At 38.1% G+C, this 15,447-nt stretch overlaps 4 protein-coding genes across 14 annotated transcripts; 2 read left to right on the forward strand and 2 right to left on the reverse strand.

Moving 5' to 3' along the window:
• Window positions 1-224: 224 nt before the first annotated feature.
• LOC141612618 (RING-H2 finger protein ATL80-like) lies at window positions 225-1,131 on the forward strand. Its single transcript, XM_074431432.1, has one exon. The coding sequence runs from the start codon at window positions 412-414 to the stop codon at window positions 991-993; it is 582 nt and encodes a 193-aa protein (XP_074287533.1). The 5' UTR covers window positions 225-411; the 3' UTR covers window positions 994-1,131.
• Window positions 1,132-3,021: 1,890 nt separating this feature from the next.
• On the forward strand, window positions 3,022-5,227 carry LOC141610582 (protein trichome birefringence-like 42). The gene is made up of 4 exons (XM_074428745.1): window positions 3,022-3,549; window positions 4,077-4,254; window positions 4,412-4,596; window positions 4,690-5,227. The coding sequence occupies exons 1-4, from the start codon at window positions 3,101-3,103 to the stop codon at window positions 5,162-5,164; spliced, it is 1,287 nt and encodes a 428-aa protein (XP_074284846.1). The 5' UTR covers window positions 3,022-3,100; the 3' UTR covers window positions 5,165-5,227.
• Window positions 5,228-5,275: 48 nt separating this feature from the next.
• On the reverse strand, window positions 5,276-7,251 carry LOC141610581 (putative F-box protein At1g49610). Its single transcript, XM_074428743.1, has 3 exons — window positions 6,139-7,251; window positions 5,853-6,032; window positions 5,276-5,765 (listed from the first exon to the last, which is right to left on the reverse strand). Exons 1-3 carry the CDS (start codon window positions 7,096-7,098, stop codon window positions 5,463-5,465), a joined length of 1,443 nt encoding a protein of 480 aa, XP_074284844.1. The 5' UTR covers window positions 7,099-7,251; the 3' UTR covers window positions 5,276-5,462.
• On the reverse strand, window positions 5,390-14,657 carry LOC141610580 (putative disease resistance protein RGA1). Of its 11 annotated transcripts, none has more exons than XR_012528349.1 (4): window positions 14,396-14,657; window positions 13,350-13,543; window positions 8,158-12,262; window positions 5,390-5,470 (listed from the first exon to the last, which is right to left on the reverse strand). XR_012528349.1 is itself a non-coding variant. In XM_074428740.1 (3 exons), the coding sequence occupies exons 2-3, from the start codon at window positions 13,515-13,517 to the stop codon at window positions 8,910-8,912; spliced, it is 3,489 nt and encodes a 1,162-aa protein (XP_074284841.1). In that variant the 5' UTR covers window positions 13,518-13,543; window positions 14,396-14,487; the 3' UTR covers window positions 8,113-8,909. The 11 variants fall into 11 exon arrangements, 3 of the variants coding, with proteins under 3 accessions (XP_074284841.1, XP_074284843.1, XP_074284842.1); XR_012528351.1 differs by having other exon boundaries at window positions 13,424-13,543; window positions 14,396-14,500; XR_012528350.1 differs by having other exon boundaries at window positions 13,390-13,543; window positions 14,396-14,500.
• Window positions 14,658-15,447: the final 790 nt, after the last annotated feature.

The raw sequence follows: 15,447 nt of genomic DNA on the forward strand, positions 1-15,447 counted from the left end.
AGTCTGAGTAACATAGGGAAAATGATCAATATTGCTCAACTAGTGAAAATCAAATTGTAATTATTTGGAAATTTTATTATAAAAATGTGTCATGTAAGGTTTTTGTAATATTATAAAAAATAGAAAAAAAGGGCAGTGAACTCTCTGCATCATTATATGGACTGACTAACCTATACTGATGTATTAAGCTAAACCACTAAGTATAGTTGATTGAAGAGAACCTTTCTTTACTGTCCTTTGATTGGCTGACAGCATCTTTTTCCTGTGTACTGATGTTACTATAAAAGCTTCAGCAATCAACATAATTCCTAGACTTCCAACATAATTCCTACACATCCCTGAATAAATCTTAGTAAAAACTATCCTCGGCCCTGAACCCTAAACCCTAAACGCTAAATCCTAAATGAAGTGATGGGTATTACCCTGAGAATTTTAACTGCTGTCAACGAATCAATGTCGACAGAGAATGCAGACCTTAGTTCAGCACAATCTGACTACATTGTCATCTTGGCAGCTCTCTGCTGTGGCCTTATATGTGCAATAGGCCTAGCAATGGCAGCTCGTTGCGTCTGTTTCCACCGACATCTTCATGTTTTTTCAACACCTCCAACACTTCCCGTCTCAGTACCGCCACCAGGTCTTAACAAGAAGATCCTGGAATTGATTCCGACAACCAAGTACGTTCCTGAACGGACTGTAACAGATGACAGTGTGGAACAGACAGAATGTGCCATCTGTTTGTCGGAATTTACAGATGGAGACCTTATGCGAGTCCTTCCTCACTGCGGTCATGTATTTCACGTTACCTGTATCGACAAATGGCTTGAGACCAACTCTTCTTGTCCCTCGTGTAGACAGTTGATTCTTCTGGTTTCTCGGTGTCATCACTGTGGCGGGTTTTCTGCCAGTCAGGGATCCTGTGGGGTTGAGGTTGATGTTCGAGAAATTGATATGTTGTCTAGCCAAGATTGTGCTCATGGTTTTTTACCATAACAGTTTACGGTTTTTTACATCAGTTACTTTTACTGATGCTTTTTTTTTCGTCTGAAACCTGATAGAACACAAATCTTTGACAGATTGATAGACTTGTGTATATAAATAAAATCCAAAAATTTACATTTTTTTCTGATATTCTTTTCGCGTAGCCACGGGTTCTCTGTCGAGAATCCCTGAATATGTTCGCTTAATCTCTTACGAAGAGCAAAGTTTCCTAGAATTTCGCATTTACAGCGTGATAATTTGCTAAAGGGTAAATTGATAAACACTACCAACTTTGTTCATCTTTTTCATAATTAATACCAACATAATCAATAATTAGTAATCAGTACTAAAATATTAACTTTTTTATATGATGAGTACCAAGTCGCCTTCTTACACTAAATTATTTCCTACTTTTAAATGTGCTTTCATCTAAGAGAGGGATTTTGGAAGTGGGTGAGTGGAGATTTGTACTTGAATGATGGCTTTTTGGACTTTTTCGAATAGGTTAAGATGAGATTTCAAGGTGACTTGGTACCTATCGCAGTAAAAAGTTACGGAGTAATATTTTGGTACCGATTACTTTATTTATATTGGTACTGATTATGAAAAAGTCCTTATATTGATACTGATTATGAAAAAGTCCTTATATTGGTAGTGTTTATCAATTAACCCTTTGCTAAATGTACCTCGGAAATGTATCTTCTAACTAATCTGTGAATCATTTCCGATATCAGACTATCAGTAATCAATAATCAAAAGAATAAAAGTAAAATGACCCAGTAAATTATTTGCACCTCTATTACTGCGCAGTCGTAATGCTTCAGAGTTCAGATACAATCTCTTGCGTTTCCAACACAAGGGTAAGATGGCGCACATTCTTTGCCAATTATAGGCAAATGAGCCATTAAGACACTAGCGTAATGTTAAATAATCCGAAATATGAAACTTGACTCTCTTGCAGGTCCAAATGCTAGAGTATATAAAAAATGGAAATTTTCTGGTCAGTCCACTTCCAGGGATTTTGGGTATAAAATATTTTACAAAATCAGATTTTTGGTAATGCATGGTATATAAGTCAGAGATTCTTTACATTTCCCACTAATAAATTTTTTAATTATTCTTTAATTTTCCTGATTAGTCTTGCACTTGCTGTTTACTACATAAAGTTTGATTAATTTAAAGGAACAATTTTAGAAAGATGCTGATTAGTGGAAGCACCATATGCTTGTCACAAATTCTTGTTTATGTTAAGACAGGGCATATCCGTCTTAAACATGAAACGGGTCAAATAGATAGATGAGACAAAAAGTAGAATGTCCAGGGAATGGAAACAAACTTTGTCTCATCTATCTATATTGGGTAGTATTTGACCCGTCTTAAACTTAAGACGGATATGACTGTCTTACGGGAACCAACTGATTCCTTGTAGCATTATTAATTACTGGCTGACTCCAGTTAGCATTCTGTCAGTAATGACACAGTGGACACTGACTACTGAGACTGTGTGCAGCTTAACAAAAACAATTGATCCTCTCGGTCATGAATTATGAGCACTCAGATCAACTGGTAACGATTAATCTAATTTTAATCTAAATTTTCGTGTTTTTTTCTGGCAAAACGGACTTGACTTGTATTCCTATTTTCTGTGTTAAACGACCTAACCTAAACCCCGCTTGTAGACTGTTTTTAATCTGATAAAACGCGAACATGATGTGATTTTACTTGAAACCTACCCGATTGCCACCTCTAAGTCCGAGTCACACTAATTTGTGGGACCTATCGAAAGGGGGCCGGGGCCCTTCATGAACACTCAAGTCATAATTTTGCCTTATTAATTAAATGGTGGTTGTCTGGGTGACCACTAAAATGGTAAAATGTGTACTTTCCAATTCCCACTATAAAATGAAATAAATGGGGGTGGTATCGAGTCTCGGGACCACCCTGTCGCACTTTTATATGGGATCTATTATTTTGATGGTCCCTACACAGTTGATGGAAGAGGGTGGTATTGAGTCTCGGTACCACTCTGTAGTGCCATCTCATTTTCCGATATGAATGACAACCTCACAATAAGCAAATAAGTTAATAACCATTAACCAGTTACCATTGTCAAAAACTAATGGAAATAAGCTCAATTAACAAACAATGGAGATCTATAACATTATCAAGCTTTATATGTTGCTTTATTTTCATTTATTTTATTCACCAAAATCGACAAAGTTCGAATCTTTTTAGCTCCAAAAGTAAAGTTCTTACATTCACAGTAGAACAAGAAGCACCCAAAATTATTACTGCAGTGAGAAATTTTACTGATAAACCAATGACGACAACATTACCTCAGTGCCTCAAGTGCTCCGGCAAATTGCGAGGCAAGGAGGAGTCGGATGTACGCAGCCTCGAGTGTGACATTAATGTTGGGAAATGGGTTTATAAGCCAGGAATTAAATCAAGCTATAATCATAGTAACTGTCCATTTTTAGAAGAGAAGATGAACTGCAGAAGTAATGGCAGGCCAGATTTTGAGTATGAGAATTGGGTGTGGCAGCCCAAAGATTGTGACTTTATTCAGTATGCTCAATACAATTTTATGTTTTTAAAGTTTTGTTATTATTTTTGGAAAGATTGCTAGATGAACCATCTCAACCAAAACCTTAAGCTGATGGTTGATGCCCAACTATTATAAATATTCCTATTACGCTCCCTCACTCAAATGCCCGTTAGGCTTGAAGAGTGGTTAGTTGTGCACCGGCTCCCCCGTACCGTGTGCTGGGTTTCCACTTCGAGTTTTTGAGGAGTTTTGAGGTTGTCAGGCTCTGATACCATGATAGATGAACCATCTCAACCAAAACCTTAAGGTGATGGTTGAGGCCCAACTATTATAAATATTCCTATTACAACTGACCTCCCCAAACCCCGTACTTACCTTGACGAGGAGTCGAGGACCTTGTTGGGGGTGTTTGTAACAATGTGGTATCAGTTGGTCTTGCATAAGACCGTCTTAACTTAAAACTCTCACAACCTTCTTTTATTTCTACCTTTATTTTTAATTTAAAACCGTCTTAAACAAGAATTGGTGATGTGGTATAGTTTTGCAGGTTTAATGGGACTGACATGTTGGAAAGACTAAGAGGGAAGAAAATGATTATAGTAGGTGACTCCCTGAATCGGAATCAATGGGAATCGTTAGCTTGCCTACTGTATTCTTCGATTGATCCTGCTCAAGTTGAAGGTGTGGAGTTAAGAAGTAAAAACAGCAAGATGTTTAGAGCAAAGGTATAAACTTTTTTTAGAGTTTGGGGTCTGAGACTAGACACATACCCGTGTTGGATACTTTTAACCGGAGTATGAGCAACATAGGCAATTAAGAACCTGATAAGAGTTCTTCTGGTTTGTGAAACTAATGTTTTATTTACTGACTGGTTTAATTCAGGAATATGATTTCACATTGGAGTTCGACTTCAGTCCGTTCCTTGTGCAACTAGATGTGAACCATGACAGTGGTAGCAAGGTTCTGAAGCTTGATGAAATTTCGGCTTCAGCTGACAGTTGGGTTGGTGCTGATATTATGTTGTTCAATACAGGACATTGGTGGGTGCATTTGGGGAAGTATAAGACGTAAGCGACATTTCATTATATTGTTCAATACAGGGCACTGTAAGTCTGTAATCCTGTAATGAATGACCGGGAATTTTGGCATGACGTCTGCAGGTGGGACTTATTTGAGCACAAAAGAGAGATAATGGAAGACATGAACATTGAAGTTGCATTTGGTTTGGCAATGAGAACCTGGTCGAGATGGATTGATCGGAATGTGGACCAAAACAAGACGATGGTCCTGTTCAGGAGCATTTCACCGGAACACCATGGGGATTTCTGGTGCTACAATGTAACAAGGCCAATCATGGATGACTCGTATGCATCATTGTTTCCAAAGTCTCTATCAACCATCGTCCGAGATACAATCAAGAGAAGTAGAACACCGGTGAGATATTTGAATATTACTAACCTGTCCCAACCTAGAAGGGATGCACATCCTGGACTGTACAGGAGTAGTAGGTGGAATGTGATTCTGGAGAGGTATAAAAGTCGTGTATCGTCGTTTGTTGATTGTAGCCACTGGTGCCTCCCTGGTGTTCCCGATACCTGGAACCAGCTGTTGTATTCATTTATGTTCAATAGTTAGGAGTACTTTTGAAGTTAAAGACAATCAGTTAATTTAACAGCAAAAATAGTTTCCGGTAGATGAGGACCCTGTTGTACTTGAAACTGACCCATGACAACTTGAAATTCTTCCTGCATTGAAGTAAAAAGTGAGATATTCCGCAACTGTTCTGAACACAATAACATTACTCCAACGCCTCGTAAGGTACATAACAATAGACTATTACATTCTTTATTTAAGGAAAAATAAATATCAGTTACATTGAGACGAAAAGAAAAAACTATTTTACAGCTGCTGAAAATTAACCATAATTTCGACATCATCTCTCTTTAAAGAGGGAAACTATCAGATGTTGAGAGGCTCTTGGGAATGTTAGCAAGTTGTTAGAAAACTCTGTCCATTGCTCTGATGACAACACGCTCTCGTAAAACGATTTATCAGCCGCCTTGTAATAAATCACTAGTTCAGCAAGGACAGTAGCATTCTGGAGCAGGATGCTTATCAAATGAACCAAACAAGGGTATGAGCACATTGAGATGTTGTAGATGACTACGCTTTTGAGAGAGCGTGAACAGCAGTCTTCTTCATTCATGCTGCAATTATCGAGTTTTGATTCAATTGGCTGCAGGATCACAGTTGACAAAATGAGACGGAAAGTTTACACTGAAATATTCGTTCTTTGAGTATAATGTTTAGAACATTGAAGTACCTGAAGAAAATCGCTCTGCCAGCTTGTGACATCTATCACAAGTTCCTCCAAGTACGGTGAACTTCTCAGCATGCGACACAGTCCAGGGATGTGCTTCTCCGTCAACCACATACTAAGCTCAACGCGCTTCCAATTCATCGACAATTGTGGAAGATGCTTTTCCATGCAGTAAAAGAGCACCTGGGAATAAACAGGCACACAAATACAGAATTAAACACTTTACTGTTTACTGTTTACTGCAGAAGTAAACTTAAAGAGGTAATAAAACACAGGAGAAACGTCTTACAGTGACAAATTCACACGAAAATGAGACGATCTTGGCACCTAAAACCGAGTTCAAAACAGTCATAAACTGATCAAACTCTTTGAACTCCATATTTGGAGAGCTAAGCTTAAATCTAACATCGACAAGAGATGACAGATCTTGAAGTTCCATACAATTAACCGTCCCAGTGAACCAAAACGATCTCAAATTCGGGCAATTAACAATTATCCCAACATCGTAACATATAGAAATATCAAGTATCAGTTTTTCAACATTATTAGGAGCATCAATAATCAGCTGCTCCCATACAAAACAATCATTAATCTCCAGTTCCTTCAACAAAGGACAACCTTGAATGATAGAATGTATCACAGAATTACTGATCTCGACAAATATCAGCCTCATAACCCGTAACAAGCCCATCTGAAAATGAGTCACGAGCTTAATATCGAGAATCTCCAGCTTCAGTTCAGTAATAGAATCACTGACAAATTCAGTATAAGGTAACTTATACTGCGGTTCATCTGGTTCAACCATACCAACATTAAACTCAAGAATTTCGACATTTTTCTTTAGAGCAAAATCTATCCATGAGTCTAGTTCATGACTTAGGTTACCCTGTTGTATGCAATAATAGAAGGTATCCCCAATACTAACCCGAAACCTGGTGATCTTGGGGAGCCTATGGCGCACCAGGACGTTCTGTACAAAGATGAAGAATGCCCGATTCAATGTCGAGCATCCATCATAATCATCAGCAACATCCTCACTAGCCATAAGATTGTCAGGACTAGTGTTGTACCATATGTCAAAGATTGAGTCATCAAAATCGAGACTCGGGAGTAAAGTCCACAAGGTGCCAAAGGGCTTAAGTAACATGGTTCTTACAGAATCAAGGGTGGGTAGAAATGACAGGATGTGTATCAGAATTGTGTCTGGTAATACAGATAGCCTATCCACCATTTCAACCTTGAAATTCATAATAGAGTAAATTAGTTGTATTAAATTACGTCAAGTTCGATATATAGAAGGGGGTCATGAAAAAAAGATGACTAGCTAAACACTATAAAGTATGCAATATATAGAAGGGGGTCATGAAAAAAAGATGACTAGCTAAACCAATACAGCAAGTCTTGCTTGTGACAGTCTTAAGTTAAGCAGTCTCACAACCCCGTTTCACTTTTAACATTATTTTAATCGGTTGTGAGTGCTGTAATAACTTTTGACAGTCACAAGTAAGAATTTATGAATGCAATGAAACAAGACCATATAGTAGTATTACTAATGTTAATGAAGAAGTGTTGGAACAAAAGAATTAATGGATGATAATATCATAGTAGACTATACAATATGCTTATATAGTAATAAGAGACTTCCCTTGCAATCTACTAGATTTCTTGTGAAAATACTATAGTCTATGATGTGAATCACATATTATTTGGACTTGGTCAGACCACATGATACTTCAGTACTCCGCAAGGAACAAAAAGTTGAGTGGAGATCCTCTCCATTTCCTAAAGCGAAATGGAGAGGCCATTCCTTTCGGTGGCCCAGATCGCATCTTGGAATTATCGAACGGTTCTAAATTTATGGGTAAAAATAAAGGAATAATGGGGTTTAGTGGAAAAAATATTATTTAAAGGATCTAAGAGAGGAAATGGCCTCTCCATTTCCTAAAAGAAATGGAGAGGATCCAAATCCCAAAAAGTTGTACCAGCAAGTCTCCCTTGAGACGGTCTTAACTTAAGACGAGAAGAATGTCCTCATTTTATAATAAAAAGTTACCATGCTAAAATGTTATAACTAAAATTGTCACTTTCTAACAACAAACTGATGGTAACTTTTTATTGTAAAATGGTCACATTTTATCCACCTTAATTTCAGATGAATACCACCTGTCTGAAATGACTTGACTAACTTCCTTGCTAGTATGAAGCAAAGGACAGATTATTGAAGTTGGTTTGTGACTGAACTGAAAAAAAAATATGCAAAAATGACCGGATTCAAAATGGACTTTGATCTAAAATTGGGAAAAGTTACATCAAGTAGAAACCATAACATACTACCTAGTCCAGCACCCGACAATCGGCACTTTGAACTCCAGGTTTTGAGATCTAAGATTCAATATAACATCAACAAGAGATGAAAGATCTTGAACTTCAATACAATTAACAAAGCCAGTGAACCAAAAAGACCTCAAATTCGGACAATCAAGAATCGGCCCAACATCATAATGTTCAGAAGTATCAAGTATCAGTTTTTCAACATTAGGAGCATCAATCCTCACCTCCTTTGAAGCAGAACAATTATATAAATCTCAAATTCCTTCAATACAGGACACCCTTGCGTGATTTCATGAAACACGCTATCACTGATCTCGATGTGTATCAGACTCAGGACCCGTAACAAACGCCTCTGAAAGCGGGTCTAGAGTAATCGCAGGAAACTCCAGTTTCAGTTCAGTAATAGAATCACCAACAAATTCAGTATAAGGTAACTTGTAGAACCGGTCATCTGGGTTCGCCATATACCAGCATTAAACTCAAGAATTTCAACATCTTCCCTTAGAGCAAAATCTATCCATGAGTCTAGTTCATGACTTAGCTCACCCTCTACTATGAAGAATACCCGATTCACTGATGGTTATGAGTATTCATCATTATCATCACCACCACTGCTACCAGCATTAACTTGTTGACCAGATTAAAAAAGAGAGGAAAAAAACTCTTGGAACTGCAATGGGAAAGCAGAATGCCGTGAGGATATCTCTCGATTAGGTATCTTGCTAAGCATCATCGATGGAAATCACCTAGCCGGATGTCAACAGAGGGTATATGTCGGAGCTTGGCCCAGTCCTCCCCATTTGGATTCCGGAATCTTTCAGTTACAAACGGACACCCTCTTACCTCCAGCAGCTGCAAGGAGATAAGGTCCCGCAATATACCTACATTTAATTGGAGTTTCTCGCAGTTTATTATGCGCAGTGACCGGAGAGACGACAAGCAACTTATCCACTCGGGGAGGGATGTAAGATTACATAACTTGTCAATTTTTAAGTTTTCAAGAGAAGTCAAATGTCTGATTCCTTTAGGGATGGTTTGCATCATCAAATTTAATAATTCCAGGGACCGGAGTGTTCCCCCAATGGATCTCCATGGCATCCCATTATCATGATCATCATCATCACCGTCACCATCTTCTTCTTTTGTTCCTGAGAATAATAAACTGGGGAGTGAGCTTAATCGTAGCGAATCCAAAGCTGTTAGATACTCCCACCCTACTCCTTCCAGAGACCTCAACCTCCTACAACACATAATTTTCAGGCTCCGTAGGGAATGACAGCCCTTCAATTTCCCTGCAAGTTGTGACATACTCTCTATGTCATCATTTCCATATATAAGAATGCTAGTTAGACCTTCTGTCGTCAACATTATCAGGTAATCAAGGTTGTCTACTTCCACCTCCCTTAGTTTGATTGTATCGTCAATCCATAATTCTTCATTCACAGCATACAATTTCAGCGTTTCAAGGATTATACAAGCAGGAAATGATGTCAGTTTTTGACACGCATCAATTTCCAATTTGGAGAGCCGGGAAAAGCAAGGTTGTACATGATTTTTGCAGTCTATATCTTCCCCTCTCCACCATCCCCTTAACTCACTCGCAAATGAAATTTTAAGTTCCTCGAGGGATGGAAAAAACACATCTCTATTACTGCCAATATGAGTTGAATCCTCTATGTACTCCAATTTAAACAAAGCATCTAGTGACAGTGACTTGAGATGGGGTAGTTTGCTCAATGACGGCAAATGCAACACGTTGGGAAAATTGAAAAGCTCAATATGGACAAGATTCGGAAGAAAGGTGGCCCAGTTATTAACTTCTCCAGCTCCCCGCCATCTTGATGGAAGTTTAGCTCCGTTGTAAACCCTCACACTGAGTTGCTTTAAAGAAACAGGGGGCTCGAGTTTTTCTAGCAAAGTTTCATGGTTTCCACCACATTGCATTAATATCTGTAGATCCTCAAGATGGTTCATGCTTCTCAAATATCCTCCCCTACATTCCACAATATTCATGAAGTTATGAGTGATTCGAATATATAAGCTTCCTCTTAGGTTCTTCAATGCCAGTAGATTTTCTAGCTCCGCAATTGAATCACCCACAACAAACCTGGTAAGAACACATAGGCAACTCAGTTTGTATAGACCTGAAGGCATGTGTCTCAACGCAAAACAGTAAGATGTATCCAGGTGCCTCAGATTTGCCAACTTGGCCAAACCCTTTGGCAACTCTTTCAAATCTTCGCACCTCCTTAGATCTAAGGTTTGCAGATTATACAGTTTTGTAACTGAATCAGGAAGCGCCGTTAGACGCTTATTGTCAGATACATCAAGATACCTTAAATGAAATAGTTTACCAATCGAATTTGGTAAAGTCTTGATGTCAAGGTCATGCAGATCTAATGTCCTAAGAAACTTCCAATTGTCTACCAATTCAGCTACCTGAAAGTTGATTTCAAACCCATCTCTAACATAAGAGCGGATCTTACACTTCGAGAAAATACTTCCTTTACATTTACTTCCTATGTGAAATAAGTGATGAGCTTCATCTCCAAAATTGGTTTGCATAGAACTTACTGCCACAACACCCTTTCCTGCTACCTTTTGAGCAACATCGTGAATCAAGCCATGGATTTTAAATGATTTAACCCCACCAAGATTATTCCTTTCTACATCTTGAAAAAAACATCTTCGTAGCAAGATTGAAATGTACTCCTCCCCAGCATCTTCCAGGCTCTGACCCACATCCAATGGAACTATGTATCCTTGTGCCATCCAAAGCCTAATCAACTTCTCCTTGTCTATTCTGGTATCCTTGGGGAACAATGCGCAATAGGTAAAGCAAGTCTTCAGATTTGATTCAAGGTTATCATAGCTAAGCTTCAGTATGGACATAATCTTATTATCTCCATCTTTAAGCTTGGCTATTCCGCATTCTTGAAATAATTTCCATTTACTTACATTCTGACCATACAAAAGTGTTCCAACAACTTTAATAGCAAGAGGAACATTGGAGCATTGTTCAACAATCTTCTGGCCAAGTGTAATTAATTCAGCATAATTCACATCTTGTCTATCTTTTTCCCCAAATGCTGTCATCTCAAATAAACGCCATGAATTTTCAGGAGACAATCCTGTTAGCTCATATTTATGTTTCTCATCAACCACCATTGCAGTCCTTTCAGAACGTGTGGTTACCAAAACCCTACTTCCTCCTCCACCACTCATTAAGAATTTTTTTAAACTAAGCCACTTCTCAAGATCTTCATTCCATACATCGTCTAGAACTATCAAGTATTTCTTCCCTCCAAGAAAACCTAGAAGTTTCCTATGTACCAAATCCATCGTTGAACTATCATGTTTCTTATCAGAAGCTGATTCTAAAATCTTAGCAAGAATTTTTTTCACTTTAAATTCCTCTGCATTTTCATCAGACACACATGTCCATAACCTCAAGGGAAATGCAGCTTTAACTCTATCATCATTAAACACAAGTTGGGCAAGCGTAGTTTTCCCCAACCCACCAATTCCCACTATAGAGAGGAAAGACACTTCATCTTGCAAACTAGAATCTAACAGTATATGGACAACCTTATTAAGATCGCGTTCTCTCCCGACAATAACCTCATCTGAATACACATAAGAACAAGTGTCCTCCCTTCTCCCCCTAATAGATTGAGAGTCAACACTAAACCCAAATGTGTTATGATTACTAGCAATACCATCAAGTTTCTTCCTAAGTTTCTTAACCCCACGAGACATAGAGTAAGCAACACCAAGGGTATTTTTCTTAGTAGAGAAGAAGTCTCGTACCTTTTCAGATAATTTACCATCCTTGTTGTGCTGCTTAAGCTGAGCTATAGTACGAAACTCATCAAACAAATCATCAGCGTCATAAACAGCATCGTTCAGCTTCCGAATATAGTCTTGCGCTTCGTGGGAAAGTTTATCCTTAGACTCGGCATCAACGAGGACTTTCCTGATGGTAGTGATGGTGTCTTTGAGGTCGTCAAGCTCAGATTTGTAGCCCCATGATGAGCAAATCTCTTTGATGGTGTCAGACCCAACCACTTCAATCAGTTTTCCTGCAAGACTGATCCCTAGTTCAGCCATTATTTTCAAAGTAATGGAGTTTTTGAATGTGAAGGAGCAATATAAGACAATGGTGAAGAGATTTGCAAACGTAATGACTTGCTACCTCTAAATCCAAAAGACTATAATTATATTATTACTGATATTAGTGACAGAAGTGGGGGATCAAAAAGCTAGCAGAACAAAAATGAGGCACGACAAAGGAGTACAGCGTAATCGTTATAAAATACTCCCACCTCCTCGGTCTTGTTTTTTTAAAGTTTGGTTATGGCACAAGAACCAATATGTATACAACAAGAACAACATTACCCCAATGCCGATGTACGCAGTCTTATCCTGTGTTAGCAACACAAAGAGACTATTTCCAAATGAGCCAAGATGTGAAAATTGCGTCGAGAACCAATATGTATGTTTTAAAAAAAAATACAAAAAGTATAAAAGTAACATGTCCATGAGAACGGAATTTCTTTTACATACCTATAACAGGATTGTAAATAAACAACTAAGGCGTCCAAATACGGAGGTATATTATATTATTGATTGATTGATTAACCCGCAGAATAATGAGGAAACAGCTCCAAGAAAAAGTACAATCTAAATATACTATAAAATTTAAAAGTTGTTCAGGAATTCAAACTGGTGTTGCTGTGTTAGGTAGGTGCAAAGAACATGACAATTATTTGTATCTCTTTTAATAATTATTACCTTAACATTATTTTGTTAACCAAACAATGGAAGTCGTAGAACCTTTGATTTTCTTCTGTTAAGACGTTTTCTCTCCATTAGAGAAGAGTGAATCGGAAGTGGCTGGATGGCTCAAACTCTAGTCACTTTCCTTCCAAAGGCCAAACAACACAAATTCTCAAAAGAGACGGTCTAGCACAGTTTTGTGAGATTGTTACATTTACCCACTAATTATCTGTTGTAGCAAAAAAAATTTCCTTTGCCATGTACTTCAACCTCTATTAACTTGTGAGACGTTCTCCGAGGAGACTACCCGTCGATGCAACACTTCCTACTTTAGAGTAAACTAAAATAAAGCAAACAAAAATACAAAATGGTAGAAGAAAGAGTATGTACATATAAAAATTTGTGAGCAGGAAAAATTTGAAGGATTTACTATAACTGGAACCATGAATTTGAGGATTGCGGACAGATTACGCTGGCATTAGAATTCATATCATCAGCATCAGCGGCCCTTGTAGCTATCCCGGCACCCTTGCCAGGGGTTGAATTAAGGGAGAACATAGCAGTATAGCACCAATGCTCACTTCCTGTATTAATCATACATAATTAATTTAATACTCATTATGTACTGATGAACCAAATATAACACGTCCGCTATCCCAATTATATCGTCCCCATTTGTTTTCCGGGTTTTCCAAAAAAAATTCCCTCTTCCAGAATCCAGTAAATAAAATAGTGATCCATCCCATATTACCCTATTTTGCCAACAAAGCGTCTTGCTTGTGACGGGCCAATCCCGTCACAAGCTGAAGACCTCTCACAAAAAGGGAGAGGAGACAAGGTGGGGCACCCCCCATGTGCTTCCCCACTCACCTCTCATGGGTATTTTGTGAGAGGAAATGGTATCCGTCACAAGCTTGTGACGGATATCGCCGTCTTCAATGAGATTTTGTGTTTTGCCAATAATTATACAAGTCCTACAAATCCTTCATCCCGATTCTATTGTCCCCATTTCCTTTCCGGCAAGCGGAATAATCAAAAATTTGACACAAACTACATGTTTAATACAGTATTAATTTAAGTACATGATTAATCAAGTTGCAAGACCAATTAAATCCCCAAATTTACATAATCATTGATTAAACAATTTCAGATACAATATTAAATGTTTATATTAAACAAAGTGGAAGATTCACAACAACCCACCATCCATATCTCAGAAAACGTCGGCTAATTTCAATACGGAGTAATTCATTTTTCGGGTCAATTTTGCCATGTCTAACTAACATTAATACAAAGATTGCAGCATAATCACATCGGGGAAATTGTGTGCTAAATTAACCAAACAATTGCACACAAGAAAATGTTGATGAAATCAATATTCAAAATTCATTAAACAAATCAATTGCAGAAGAGGAAAGGATGAGTAAAAAATTAACCTGTTCCGTAGTTACTAGTTAAGATTTCCTGCTTTTCATCTTGTTTTTACTGGTGTTTATTTGATCATCTGAGGAGTTAAAAACTCCTAAATAAATTTTACTGACAGAAGAAACGGTCAAGGCTTTGTTCTTTTGGATAGGGCTATGCATTGTGCCGGGCTGGGGTGCGGGCTGGGCTGATGGTTTGTGGCCCAGTACCGGCACGAAATTGGGGGCGGGGTAGGTCGGGTCGGGTCGGGTTGGGTTGGGTTTCATATTGTCTAGCCCAAACCCTGCCCATATAGTGTTCTTTTTATTTTTTCATATTTTATGGGCTAAGTCGGACTGAACCGATAAACTCTAGCCCAACCTGGGTATAAAGGTGGGTCGGGCTGGTCAGGCTGGGGAAATACCGGCCCACGAGTGCGTGCTCGGCTGAGCTGACACGCACCATTTAACACCCCTACTTTTGGATATAATATCAGTTCTAATAAATTTGAAATCCAAAATAAACTGACCCGGCCCACCCGATCAGAAACAACATATGTGGAAAACCTCAAACAGTGAAACAACTCGACCTAAACCCGACTTTTTGACCCATTTGTTACCTTTATCTAAGAGTAGGATTTAGATCTCGGCAAAAAATTCCAAATCCAACCGTTTTAAAACAAGTGAATTTGAACTAGATCTAAATATTGTGATCCAGATAAAACTCATTGAATCTGAATCCCAGGATATGGACAAGATCCTAGATTCATTGTGATCACTAACTAGGTGGACTCCACCGTCAATCCAATTCACTGCTCTAGCACAAATATTTTAGGAGTAGAGATATTCGGATAATATCTTACTTTTTATGTCTGTTTCATATATTTGTTTAGAATTATCCTAATGACACGCTTACAAGCTTATAATTAAATTCCGTAAATGAGACATTTCAAATGTTTGGATAAAATAAGAATTTTAATTGGACTTGGGCCCTATTCTTTTCGGCTGAAACGGCCTGAACTAAACTTAATTGAATGAAGTTGAATCTAGAGTTCATTGGTGAAGAGATAAGCTGAACTAAACCG

This window comes from Silene latifolia, chromosome 11, assembly GCF_048544455.1.
Source record: "Silene latifolia isolate original U9 population chromosome 11, ASM4854445v1, whole genome shotgun sequence".
Taxonomy (NCBI): Eukaryota; Viridiplantae; Streptophyta; class Magnoliopsida; order Caryophyllales; family Caryophyllaceae; genus Silene; species Silene latifolia.